Source organism: Equus przewalskii, chromosome 22, assembly GCF_037783145.1.
Source record: "Equus przewalskii isolate Varuska chromosome 22, EquPr2, whole genome shotgun sequence".
Lineage (NCBI taxonomy): Eukaryota > Metazoa > Chordata > Mammalia > Perissodactyla > Equidae > Equus > Equus przewalskii.
The window spans coordinates 12,430,351-12,444,817 of NC_091852.1; the positions used below are offsets into that span (position 1 = coordinate 12,430,351).

Below are 14,467 nucleotides of genomic sequence, written 5' to 3' on the forward strand. Positions count from 1 at the left end.
AAGACGATGGAAGGCATTCCAGATGTAAGAAAAAGCAAGCAGAGATAGACCAAGATAGGAAATTATAGGAGTTTTCCAGCAGTAGAAAGTGGTCTCATTTTACAGGAGCAGGCTCTTCATGGAAAGTTACATCTAGACACTGCTGAGAACGTTGTCTTTATTTAAATGCCCTTACAGTCAACTGAAATTAAGGATGGAAATGCAATATTTCTTCCTGTTGCTACTCCTGGAGCACATAATCCTGTACTTTGTTTGGTTGCCATCTATATGGACTGTTCCGCCACCCCAACCCCCCACGGGAACTACGTCTAATTCTCTAGTTGCTAGATTACCTAGCATCTCATTGGGGTCCAATAAACATTTCATCATAACAGTGAAAAGTGTCTGGTATGTTGAAGTTGTTTTCTCTGGCGTAAGCTCACTTCTCTAGAAACAGAAACAGAAATCCTTCCAAATGATATGGTTGGCCTAGTGTAGTGAGTATCAAATTCATTTTTTAAATACTACCTACGCTAACCTATGTCACCATGTAGCTTTTACCCAATTCAGAGAGAAGTCTCAACCATTTCTCCCTATGGATAGTGTAATAGTTTGTCTAAATATTATTGCAGAAAAGTGCTGAAAAATTACTTTTGCATTAGCATGTGCTAACTAATGGCCAGGTTCTGTGCAGGACAGAGTGTTACTGGTCAGGCTTATTAGGGAAGCAAAAGGGGAAGAATCTTTTAGAACAGATGTTGCAAATGAGTAGCCCCCAATCCAACTCTGGCATACATACACTTTATCTTTTATAAGGTTGCCCAGATTTAAAATTAGGGATATTTCACACACAAAAAATCTAGATTTTTGGCTTTCCTTGAAAAATTGGAAAATCTGGCGACCAGAGGCCTACATTACCAATGGCAACAAGTGGTTGGAGCTAAATAGCAGCTGCCCTCTTGAGCTAGGGCACGTGTTTTTCAGTGTGCCACCGTTCCCTATTGCCTATATCCAGCCTCTTTTACTCATTTTAGTGGCTTCCTGGCCTGTAGGAACATCTTTTAATGACCCCTGCTTTGGAGTGACTATTGCCCCTCTGAGCCTCTTCTGTTTAGTTTCCCATGGCAATTCTGTGGCCAGCCAGGCAATTAATGATGATCACAACAACTAGCATCTATTGGGACTTCATAGTTTGCAGTGATTCTCAAACTTTTGCCTGCCTCGGCATCATCCAGAGGGCATCTTAAAACAGATTGCTGAGCCTCGTTTCCAGAGTTGCTGATTCAAAAGTTTTGAGTAGGATGGGAGAATTTGCATTTCTGTCAAATTCCCAGGTGATACTTCTGATGTGTGGACCACCTTTTGAGAATCACTGGCCTGCAGTATTGTAACACAATACAAAGCCACATGAGGCTGGTGAGGCAGTATGTTCCCCACCAGAAAAAAATGCTTGGAAAGGTTAAGCAACTTCCCCGAGGTCGTAAGAAGAAGAGTCAGATTCAAAACCCTGTCTTTAGAGTATATCCAGCAGGAAACCACTGTGTATATCCCCGCTTCTGCCTCCAGCTGCCCTCCAAGATCCACAGAAGCCTCCAGAGAACCCTACAATACAGATGTAGCCACAGGGACTCTAATTTAGGATTATGCCAAGGGTGATCGTTGTCATATCTCAGGATACAAAGAGTTAGAACTTGTTCATATTCAGTGATCAAGGGCAGAAAGGCAGGGGTTGAAACTTGACATTAGACATACCTGCTGAGGTATAAGACATACCTGCTGGGTATGGTGGAGGCGGCCTACACATCCAGTGTTTGGTGCTTGAAGGCAGAGCAGATGGGTCCACTACCCTCCTTGGTATACAGGGGGTTCGGCGTGGACTAATAGGTGCTATGGAGCCAGTGGAGCACAGCACTGGGGATTCATTGTGGGAACCAGTGATATTCTTTCAAAGGGGGAGTCTCATAGGGGACTATGGTTGAGGTAAGCCCATCTGGAGCGGGACTTGGGAACAGGACTCCAGGCTGGTAATATCGCTGGTGGGATAACAAGGCCGATTGCCTGGATGGGGGTCTAGGTACAGAAACCAGCTATAGAGGTGCCTTTTCCAAGATTGGCATCCAGGGCAGAGTTGGGGCTTCTCGGTTATTAGATCTGACTGTCAAGGTCAGAGAAGAACTAGCAGGAAAGGTGATTTCCTCAGTCTCAGGGTTTTGGGCTTCCTAACACTTGATTTAAGTCAAGATTAATCTAATGACATAGGGCTCTTCCTACTTACGGGATGAGAAAGAAGGTTCAGGTTGGGAACCAGACAGGCCCTAACATGGATTAAATGTATTAAAATTCTATCTGCTTAAAACTCTATAAAATGAATAATTAGGTCATCATGTGATCATAATAGCCATTCACTAACCTAATTCAAAAGTTTGTATTTCTCTACAAAATCAAGACTATTCCAATAAATTATCAGCCATCTGCCTCCAATTTCCAAGGTAATTAGTTATATTTGTTTATTTGCATATTTATGTATATGTGCAATTTGCATATATGTTACATCCATGAAGCCTATTTTGATTGGAATTGTTAGGCACTGGTATACTGTGGTTAATTTGAGGGTTGACCATACAACGTTTTGATTTCAATCTTATTAAAAAATCTTTTAAATCTCCTTACCTCTTTCCTGCTAAATGTTGTATAATGAAAATAACAAAGTCTGTTTTTCTTGTTAAAAAATTGAGTGGGATTCTCAATCTGATAATATAGTTAAGGCAGATATAAAGTAAATATTTTGGAAGTTGGGATGTATGGGAAAGGAGAGGGAAGAGTTACAGTTGTTGAAAGTAAATCATTAATATTAGCTGCTGTTCTAGTGGTTTCATACCTATCCCAAAAGAGCCCTCTGGAAACTAATCCTGATTACTTGAGGAGGCTGATTCGGTTTCTGCTAAGATGTAACAGTCCTGGGCTGGCTGTATTACGTATTTGATTATAATAAACTATAAATGGAATAATTATTCCTGTCTTTTTTCCCATTAATAACATTACTTGTTTTAGGATTATGATCATCACCTAAAAGCAGTCACATGTGTAGCATGACATCCTCATTCTTCTGATGGGAGCTGACCACTTTGCTTTCCTCTCTAATCAACTTTAAGTAGTCTCAAGGTTTACTCTAGAGGGAAAAGTTTGGGACTGAGCTCTCTCTGAGAAAAACAAAAATGAAGCATTACTTTATTATAAACGAGTTTGAAAACCAGACTATGAGGAAAGGCCTCAATTTGCACAATGTAATGTGCAAACCAAAAGCAATTTTCAGTGATGGAAAGGATTTTAAAACTGCTGCTTTTTTTTTTTTTAACAGGCTCATGCACAATTAGTTCGAGAAGTTGATGTGGAGAAGGTGTCTGCTTTTGAGAATCCATACGTAGACGCAATAAAGAGTTTATGGAATGATCCTGGAATCCAGGAATGCTATGATAGACGACGAGAATATCAGTTATCTGACTCCACCAAATAGTGAGTATTCATCCTCCTGGATCTTTAGATCTTTCTCTTTACTTTCACATGCAGATGCTCAGCAATGACAACTTCCGCGTTCTGTGCTTTGTGTCTGATTCAAACTGCAGAGTTAGGAAGTGTACATATTAAACTCGTGCCAACCTCATAAAGTTAGACTATACTATAAGGGACTGGCATCTTGAGTCAGGGAGAGTGTTTCTTTTCCTGTTTTCTGTTTGAAAAACAAACTGAAGACTCTAGGAATTTGATTTCAACAACCCGTCTCTTCCCCTAAATTGCAAACAAGTAATTCTCAAACACATACTCCGTTGTGATTTGAAATCTTGTAGTAATAATTTTTAATACAAATTCTGATCCTATTCATGTGCTAGAAAACGCCTACACATACTAAGAACTGCAAACAAATGTGCTTGATTTTGGATTCTAAAACATCAGACTTGCTAGTTTCCGGTTTCCAGATACAGAACCTTGACTGCTTTCTGGGAGCCACTATTATGTTGATGGATAGGTTTGCCTTTGAATGCAAATTGCATGTGAGTCTAATTTTGCATGCATTCCAAAATTATTTTGTGGGCTGTCAATCACAATCATGCATCTTGGGAGAGATTTGCATCCTAGAGAGATTTGTTAGTTCTCTAGATTAAATCTTGCCTAACAGAAAGACAGTAAGGATTTGGCAATCATTGGATTAATGTAATCAATGTAGTCATCAATCTAGATAATCAGGCGTCTGAGAAGTGGATTTTTTGGTAGTATTTAGCCAGATTTCTGTCTACATTAATTATGTTAACCCAGCATTCACCTCTTATGTTGGTTCTGGGCAGACAGAGGAATGGATGGAGAATATTCAGCAGCCTCGGGCCAGTTCATATGATGAAATGACCTGCTGGATAAGAGCAGGCCCATGGCCAAATAAGGAGCCCTGTAGGCTGATTGGGATCACTCAGTAGTACATAGAATATCCAAGAGCTGTTCAGCTCTGTTTTTTCAATAAAGTTGATCATGCTTTTACCCTAGTTCTGGGCATTTGTATAAAATAAGTTAGGATTCAGGTCAGCCACAGGAATGTTGCCTGGTCAAAACAGTTCTTGTATTCTTAAGGTAAATTTGAATTACATAATTCTGGGATTATGCCTGTGTCTATCATATTTTAACTAATGTTAACCTCCTTGTGTGCCTTTGAAATGTGTGCTTTGCTCGTTCCTTGTTTTCTCTGTCCGTCCTCCATGCCTTCACTCACTCTTCCTATTCTCACTCTTTCTCTTCTATCTGCCTGTCTCCCTCTACTCCTCTTCCCTCTCTCCCTCTCTCTCTCCTTCCCTCCCTCCCTCTTTTCCTGTCTCCTGAACTCTTACTATATAAGTTTCTGTGAGTACAGAGATGAAAAAGATGCATTCAGCTCTTGTGTGTTCCAAATTCTACCCCCTCAACCTTTGACCAGCTGTCTTTCTTTACTTCCTGCCCCCTCTGTCCTTCTGTTTCCTTTGCCATTTCAGATTTCATCAGTCTCCCCATGTTGCTGTTCCCTGTTCCTGCTCGTTATGTCTTCTCCTATCTGCCTGTTTACCCGTCCGCCCTCATCTTTGATTCTCTCTGGTTCTCTTTTAACTCCTCTCTCCTTCTCATTTTGCTGTTGTGGTGCCTCTCCTGCCCCTTACTAATGAATAAATCCTCCATTTTAGTTATATTTACCAATGAACCCTCCACCTCTTATCATTTCTAACCACTGTCTTTTTACTTTTATCATAAATTTTGTCTTTCCCTCTCCTCATGTGTCCTTTACCTGTTACCTATAATTATTCTCCCTACACAGATGTCTTGTTATTGGGGCATCAGAGCATCATTGTCTAATAATTATGCGCTCCCTAGGGTTAGGGCTCCCCCTTAGGAAATGGTTTGCCTCCTGCTCCTGGGATAGACCCTTTGAGAAATTCCTGTTTGCACTGAGGACAGCCATTATCAGCTAGTGATTGTGTTCTTGGGACAAAGCTCCCCAACATGGCTGATGAAGCCATGGCCTTCAGTTTTAGATGGGTGGATTCCTAGACAGGTGCTCATTTGTTAGCATGAGAATTGGATGCTGCCACATCTACTTGCTTTAGGGCAAAGAGCTATCGAAGAGAGTTTCTCCAGACTCCTGTTGGTGCTCTGATTCTGGGAAAGCCACTGTAGAATTCTGTTGTACAGGCTGCGTCTACCATAGTAACACGCAAGCTCTTTGGACACATCCCTTATGGTAGACCCAGACAAAGATGTGGGGGCACCTGGGACAGACTGATCTAAACCCTTTCAAATGGTGATTCTTTAAGCAATTCTACTTTCCCTTAAAGGGCCTGGGGAGAAATTGATTTTCTAAACTATATGTATGTGGCTGTATGTATATGCACATACACCAAAATTTTTTTTAACCATATTTTTATGCAGAGGTAATAAAGTATAACTTGTCCTTATACCCACATTTCAGTATGCATCTCTTTTAAAAAATAGGACATTTTCCTATATAGTAAATAATACTATATTACACCTAAAATTAATCATCAATCCTTTTAATCGTTCTACAGTCCTCCGCTGTACCAACTGAGCTATTGAAGGGCTCTCCTTTTGATCGTTCTATACCCTGTTCATATTCAGATTTGCCACATTCTTCCAACGTGTCCTTTAGAGCTGGGCAGTTTTAGGACTGCACATTTTATTTGGTTGTTATGACCATTAAGGCTCTTTAGTACAGTCCTGTTTTGCATTTCATTAGCATAGTGGAGTGACTGGCCTGGATTGGCCTGATTGCCACCTCGTGGTATGATTTAACTTGTTCCTCCGTCTCTTGGATCTACTGTAAACTAGAGGTTACGTTGAAAGACTTGATTAGATTCCAATTAAACTTGAGTAGAGTAGAATGCATTTTAAGTGATATTATGCACTGGTTTACTCATCGTTGGTGAAGTTAAGGTTCACCAGAGTATTAGGGCTCTGGCACCCTCCATTATAAAGTTATATTTTTTCTTCCTGCCACCAAAAGCAATCTGTGTGGTGCTACTTTGTCACTGAGTGATCTCTGGTTCCCAACAACTCTTCACCTAATGGCTTTACTTCCAGTTGATAATTCTTATCTGATTTAATAACACCATTAGGATTTGTAAAAGAATGATTATCTCCTTTTACACTTGGTCTGCATTGGCATTCTTCTGTGAAGTAGGTTTTCTCCTCAACTGGTGCTATTGCGTTATCTTGAAATACATTACCTATTGAAAGGTGTATGTGTGAACCTTTTTGTTATAGTAATTTGTTACATAGACTAAATAGATGGTGACTGTATAATTTATCATCCAAACCAGGACATTTTGAAAAGGAAGGGGTTGCTATTAATAATTACGCTGAACTAGCAGGCGTGAACTGGGAATCTCCTGGTCAAGCAGGGAAATTTGGTCATTTTAGCTAAGTGAAAGCCAGGGAGGTGTTTTGGTTTCGATTTTGGGTTTTTTTCCCCCTTTATTTTCTCTGGACGACTCTGTTTATTTCAAGGGGAGTAGAACCAGTTTATTCCTGCTAGTTATATATGGCGTTGTCTGTGGAACCCTGAGTTAGCTGGCCCATGTTTCTGGTGTCTTCCTGGGATGTTTCACTGCTGTTCATAGATCGGTGCCCGAGCAGCCTGGTGGCCTGCTTTAATCCCACTGTGCCAGGAGGCCTGAGTGTTAGTCACCTTACTCTTCACCATCTTAGTCCTGGGTGCTTTTCCTTTTCCTTAGCCAGGAAAACACTTCCAGCATAAAGATGAGACTGGTGGCTTTTTGGATTCACCCATGTGATGCTGTGTTCGATGTGTTTCTCCAGTGGAGTCCAAGCGAATGCTCTGTAAACTGCAGGGAGAGCACTGATGAGGCAGCAGGTCCCAGATCTTGAGCATCACAAACTCCCCATACTGAGTTCATTTTCACAGACTAACTCAAAATACTTCCTTTCTCTGTATTCGAGAGAGTTATTACATCTTTTCCTTTCTGGCTTTTTTGTGTGTGTGTTCCCCTGATACATCTTTAGTATTTTTTCTTGCCTCCTTTACTTCCCATGGGGTTTCTATTTTGTTCTTTCTATCTTTATAATTAAAATAAAAAATACTTCATTGATATTCTAGACCTAATTTCTTATACAATATCATCACCTTTCAGAAATCTTTCCGAATTTAGGACCAGCTTCTCTCAGCACTGACTGTCTGTAGTTGTGGTTCTTCAGTTTAGATTTAGGGAACAAGTAGATAGCTAATCTCTAGCCGTGTAAGAATTGGGGCCTGCCACACACATCTGCTTACAGTTTGCAGCATAACAGCTGTTCCCTCCAGGATCCTGCTGCTTGTGAGACTCAGTGCAGGCCACCTGCCAGGAATACTGAGAGCAGAGGCCAAGCGTGCCTCTCTTCTTTTCTGTCTGGTGAGCTCCTATTCATCCTTTAAGACCCAATTCAGTAGTCACACCCTCTGAAAGAAGGTCTTGCCCAACACCAAAGCTAGTGAGTCATTATGCCATCTATCTTAACACTTTGTACATATCTCTTTTGTAACTGTTATCATGTTTACTGAAGCATCTCTCTCCTCCTCTCTCACTGCATAACAATGACTGTTCACGTTTGACCTTCACAAATGATTTTTCCATGAAACAGTAGGTGGATCATTTCCACTATTTCAGTGACCACGATGTAGGTGCTGTCTTTGGCCATTATAGATGAACTATGAAGTTTCAGAGCTGAAGGCATTCAAGTCTTTTTTCCTACTGATTTTGAAGGTCTGAGATCTGGAAAACTATTTTCAAAAACAGTAATAGCTGCTATTTGCTGGATGCTTACTAGATGTTAGATTCTGTGTTTAGTCGTTAACGTGTATTATTTCATTTAATCCTCAAAGCCACCCAAAGTGGTAGATATTTCTTATCCCCATCAAACAGAAGGGGAAACCAGGTCTCAAAGAGGTTGAGTAGCTTGTTCAAGGTCATACAATTAGTAAGTGATAGGAACAGGAGTTGACAAAGTCAGATTTGCTGCTTCCAGAGCCCAAGTTTTTAACCACTGTGAAATAAAACCTCACAGAGGGTAGATGGATGGCTGAGAGATAGATAGATAATTGACAATTGTTAAATGTATATATAGAGAGATGATAGATTAATAGATATATAGCTATGATTAGATAAATCACTTACCATGAAAGATACAAATTATTAATCTTTATCAATGTTTGCCTATAGGTAGTTTCATATGTATAAGGTCCATGTGTATAAATTCCATATGTGTAAGAGGGAAAATTATATAGAGTTTACTAGAAAACATACCCAACAGGGTTTTGATTATCATCCAGAAAACTTAGCCATGTTTAACAACCAGTCCATTATTCATACAATATAGAAGATGTTCTAAGTCATAGATAATTCAATAATGTTATTTCTTTACTTAGCCTATAGTCTTAACCCCTCCCCCTGCACTCTACCCAATAGCTTTTACTGGAGTCAAGCTGGAGCCAATAAATAAGACATGATAAAAATGATTGGAGCTTCCCTTTTTCTACTTTGATTAGCCAACTTGCTGATCATAATAAGCAATCAGATGGATCAAAGGACAGGCAGCACTGTGGAAATAAGGAGATAGGAAATTGCTGATGAGGGATAGGCGGTTTGGGATAAGTTTGCAATTGGCTTTAATTTGGTGTATTCCAATTCTGTTTAATGAAAGAATAAAAAGAATTCTAAGATGCTGGAGAGTTTTGTAGATTCCTTTATTAACTTTTTTATTATTGATAAGAAAGCCTGAGGGTTCTGAATATCTTTAGATAAAGAACACAGTAAACAGATGGCTGTAGGTTTACTTCTTTTTTTCTGGAGTTTTCCACCTGCTTCAGTATACTGAGACATCAGGTCAAATGAGTTCACTGCCTACAGTACCAAAAGCTCCCTAACACTAGCCAGAGAACATAGATCTCCATCAATTGGCGTACAGTGAGGAAAGTCTCCACACTGTGGACTCCTGGCAAAAGACTGCTCTATCAGTGTTCACCTTAAGAGGCCAGATAATCCCTAGGCTCACTTTACTGAAGTCCCCTCCAAGGAATTGAGTAGATTAGACAACTTCTTGAAATTTCCACATGCTCCAGAGCCCACAAATCCAGAATACATGAATAAATTAGCTGTTGGGCATAAATCAATGTTGGAGTTTACCTCTAACTTCATGCTTAAATTTTAAATTTAATTTAAAAATGCACAAGGAATTTGAATGTTGAATTTAAAATGCCAAAGGAATTTCAGAGTTAAGTTAGCACATTCACCTGATGTAGGGCCAAATACTTCTTGAAGATCCTGACTGGTGAGCCAAAAATACTTGAAATCCAGGGTGTATTGGCTCTGACTCTTGCGGTCATCCTGACTTTGCTCTTTATCTGATGCTTAAAACGAAATGTAAGCCTCCTGCAGGCTTTTGGCAGCAGACAAAACCTTTATATGGGAGAACGTTGGGTCAAGGTCCAGCCTTTGATGGAATTCTCTCTGCCACTCACCACCCTGGGGCTTTGACTCAGAAAGCCTTGTTTGCCTCAGATGCAGTGTGTGACCTGTAATCTCTAAATTCTCTTCTAAATTCTGAAGTCCTCTGATTATATTACAGTAGACTGCCTTTCTCTGAGAAACCATTGTCCTATACAGTCCAATGAAACACCTGGTACCTCCAAATTTACCTGGAAATGTAATGAACAGAGAAATTATTCTCTACATGGTTAAATTACTAAAAATGCTGTCTTGAGCTCAGAAGAGGACATTGATCTTGAATGTGTTTGCTCTTTTTTGAAGAGTGACAATAATAACGTGGGGTGTCATGTTTTTCACTGAGTGACATTTCTATTTTTGTTTTGTATCGTTATCAAATGAGCCACATCTCCTAATAACCTTCTGCGAAAATAAAACAAGCAAAACATACAAAAAGCTCTGTATTTGTCTTCCACAGTGAACTCTGATGATTCTAAGATGCAGTCTTTATTTCTCCTTTTTCAGAATGCTTGGAGCTGTTAGAGATGATAATGAAGCTTAGAGGGTCAGCCCTGGTGGCCTAGTGGTTAAGTTCAGCACGCTCTGCTTTGGTGGCCTGGGTTTGGTTCCAGGGCACGCACCTCTACCACTCGCAGCGGCCATGCTGTGGTGGCAGCTCACATACAAAAAAAGAGGTAGATTGGCAACAGATGTTAGCTTAGGGTGAATCTTCCTTGGGGGGACAAAAAAAATAAAGCTTAGATATATTTAACCACCTTTTAACCTTCATTAGGGAGATGCAGTAAGGAAATGTAGTAAGGAAAGGGCTCCAGTTGGTACCAGTTTGCCCACTCATTCACTCTGCCTGAAGGGCACAGGGAACGTGAGAGACACATTTCACTTCGTCACTTTGCTGCTTGCTCCGTTTTGGCAGAATGTTTACACCTTCAATAGTTTGGCCTCTTCTTTATAGTCCTTTCACAGTCTGTTCAGGATGATGTTGTACCTAGCTGAAACCAGGGGCGCTATGACTATAGAACAGGGATTGGCAAAACCATGGGCCAAATTCAGCCTGTTTGTATAAATAAAGTTTTACGGGAACACAGCCAAGCTCATTTATCTATTGTCTATAGACAATAGCTGGTTTTGCTCCCAACAACAGAGTCGAACAGTTGCAGCAGAGACTGTACAGCCCACAAAGCCTAAAATGTTTATCTGATTTTTACAAAAAATAATAAACAATTGTGAGCCCCTCCTATAGAAGATGACTGAATATTGAAAGACAGCGGTACTCTGCTTTCACTCCCACCATTTAGATAGAACCCAGCTTAGGAGTCTGATGCTCTGAATTAACCCAGAGAGAAGTTTTAGGTTCTGAGAGAGTGGGTGCATTCCTTCAGTCATACTCCATGAATGTTGCTTTGCGCAACAAAACTTTTGAGAGGAAGTAAGCATCAGAGAGTTCTAGATTGTATACCCTGGCAATACCTCTAAATGCCATGCAAAGAATGTCTAGTATTAAAGATGGTATAAATGACCAGAAACGTTCTTTGAGTTGATCTGGCTCTGAGAGCATGTGTGTCTCGTCTCGTGTCTCGTGCAGCTCATTAAGAAGAGTGTGATAGGATTTAACAGTCAGCTGAAGCAGAGGTAGGACTGACAGGCTTTGGTCAGGGGGCTAATAGAACATGTACCTGACTAGAAGATAACCCACCTCCAGTCACAGGTGAGCCCAGGAACCTTGTTGTCTCCAGGTAACCCTTAAGGCCATTCAGCTTGCTTTATTTTGACCCCCCACCTGCGAGGCAGCCTTTGGACTCTGATAGGCTGACCCTGATCTTCTTCGTTATTGCCATGGCTTCTTGATTTAAAGTGATGAGTTGAATTTTGATCTATAATTAGTTCGGTTAGTTTAGTATGACCAGCCCCTCAGGCCTGATCATCCTTGTCAAAATGAAAGTTCTGATCCTACAGAACCAATATCCAAGTTCAGGTGACATGACCAGGAGAGACCTGCCTGCTTGAATCAGTGACCTTGTGCTCGTGGCTGACTCTTGGCTACTGTCACTGGACCCTCTCTGATGACCCACATCCTATCTGCATTGTGGTATGGTTGTTTATAGCACATTCATTTCCATTGCCAGAGGACAAGCTCCTTGAGGTTCCCACTCAGTGCTGTGCACAGTGCCTAGCTTTCAGTGAAGGTTCTCAGAGAAAGTCGTTGAATGAATGAATAATAAAAGAGTAAGTAAACTCTGTGTCTTTCTTAATTTCTTCCCATCTCTTTTCTCTCTTTTCTGCCTTTTCACATCCCATTCTGTCTGCATGGTGTAACTCATCCCCCACTTCTTCTCTACGCTATTCTCCAGTGACCACAGTACATAATCATCTCTCCCTTCTTATTGCCTTCAGAGTGAGCAGCTCACAATTTGGCACTTAATTATTTCTTAATTGATTCATCTGTGCTATCTTTCCTTCCCAGGTAGCTTGAGGTCCCTAAAGGCAAAGAATTTATATATTTTGAGTATTTTGTACCAGCTCCCTGTGCCAACTCCCCTCCCTCCAACACACACAGTGCGTTAGAATTTAACATGTAACAGATTTTCAATAAATATGTGTACGTTAACTGAATTAAGCACTGCCATTACATTTCAAGACAGGCAGACTAGGATAAAAAAGCAGCATTCCGATGTTTTTTGATATGTTTTAGAAGTATAAAAATTGTGTCAAAATTAGTTAACAGCTTTAAAAGTTATCATATGAAAGATGAATAAATTAAAGCCAAACAAACAAACTGAAAAAGTCCTCTTCCTCCCTTCCCTTTGCTCCCTCTCCGTTTCTGTCTCTCTCTCTCTCTCTCTCTTTTGTGTTGCTTTGTTTTTAATTACAAGGTCGGTTTATTTGTTTGAGCAGCAGACTTGAGAGTCTCCCCCTGACCCAAGCCCAGCGTCTGCCTGGCAGACACACGGTTGCCCAGCCCATTCCTCATTTCACACCGGTGGTCTCTTTCTGTTAGACCTTCAAATCAACTATCCATATGTAAGATTCATAAGATACTGAAACTATTTACCAAATGCAGTGATAGGATCTTTTTATGAGACATTTAATTTGCTTCTAAAAATTTGATTTTCCAGATTGGTTTAGTTCTTTGGAAAAGGAAAATGGAAATGCATGATCTCTTAGACTTCTCTTTTATCCCCACAGAACAGTCTCTTCTGAATAGTTTTCATAAACCGTAAGATTGTCACCTACCTGTCACCACTGGGTGACCTTTGTTTTAAACCTGGAATTTTGGTTTGAAAACAATTAGCTTCTTAAGGACAAAGTCCTTGTAATAAATGCTGCTGCTCCTTGAGCTCTGATCATGGCGTGCCAGGTGTTAAAAAGGAAAGAGGAAAGTTGATTTGCCCTCTACAAAATGAGCTTTTCAGGAGATGGAAGTGTTTGTGTAATGAGTAATCCTGTGCAGCCAACCAGCCTAACCAGATTGCCAGCCAGGCTCATTTCGGCAACAGGATCTGCCAGATGAGGGAGGGACTTGGGTGGGTCTTGGCGCCCAAGCCTATACTTGACCCTCTCCTCAGGATGACAGTTTTGCAGAACTGTTACTTTCACTCCTTTTTTTTTATTTTATTTTAACTTCACTTTGACAATTTCTTTTACTTTTTTCCTTTGAATCCTTGTGGTCACATAGCTACTGTACAACAACCGTGTGTTTCTGGTTTCTCCTTAGCTTCCACGGCTTTTGACAGTGTCAAATAAGATCTCATGGCGTGATCTAGCTTTCAATTCCCCCAAGACTGTTCCTCTTACAATGAGGTCTTCTTAATTTTTTTTAATGAAGTCAACCTACTTTTTTTAACCTTCTTTTCAATAATTAAAAATGTGAAGTTCTACCCAGAGTCATTTTCTGTGCCAGAACTTCATCTTAATATCTGACTTGAACTGCAAATCTGTTATAAATGCAGCCTCTTGACAGGAGGCCCTTACACAGGAGTTGGAGAACCCCAACGCACACCCATATCATGCTACATTACGTGCTCCAAGGTGCTGTATTCATTTATCTTACTACATTTGGTTGGATTTATACCAAATGTGAGAGATTTCTTTTTCTACTTACCACCCTCAGGTACTTTCCCTCTTTTGGTATAATTGCTGAGTGTCGTGTGCCTATAACTTTCATTAAATTTTTTTAACCCCCAGCTGTAATGTGATACAGTATACTCGCTGGGTCATCTCTAAATTTTATTCATGTTTCCTCCATTAAAAAAAGAACCACTTGAATTTCTAATTTCTATGCTATTCTTGGTTTAGATTTCTATTACCCCTCCAATCATAGGTGGTGGGATTGTTTTTTTTTTTTAATTTTAAAAAGAGTTTTAAAAAAATATGTTCTCATATGTCAAATTGGAGCATGAATTAAATTTGAAGGTCAGCTCAGAACTGTAACCACAGGCCCTCCAGGACCAGTTCAACAGACC

The 14,467-nt window shown here is 40.2% G+C and overlaps 1 protein-coding gene across 1 annotated transcript in view; it reads left to right on the plus strand.

The window, feature by feature from the left end:
• Positions 1 to 14,467, plus strand: part of GNAQ (G protein subunit alpha q) — a 294,507-nt gene that overhangs the window by 195,139 nt on the left and 84,901 nt on the right. The window contains exon 3 of the mRNA XM_070590212.1: positions 3,338 to 3,492. Within this exon, the coding sequence (XP_070446313.1) occupies positions 3,338 to 3,492 (155 nt within the window). The remainder of the gene's footprint in view (positions 1 to 3,337; positions 3,493 to 14,467) is intronic.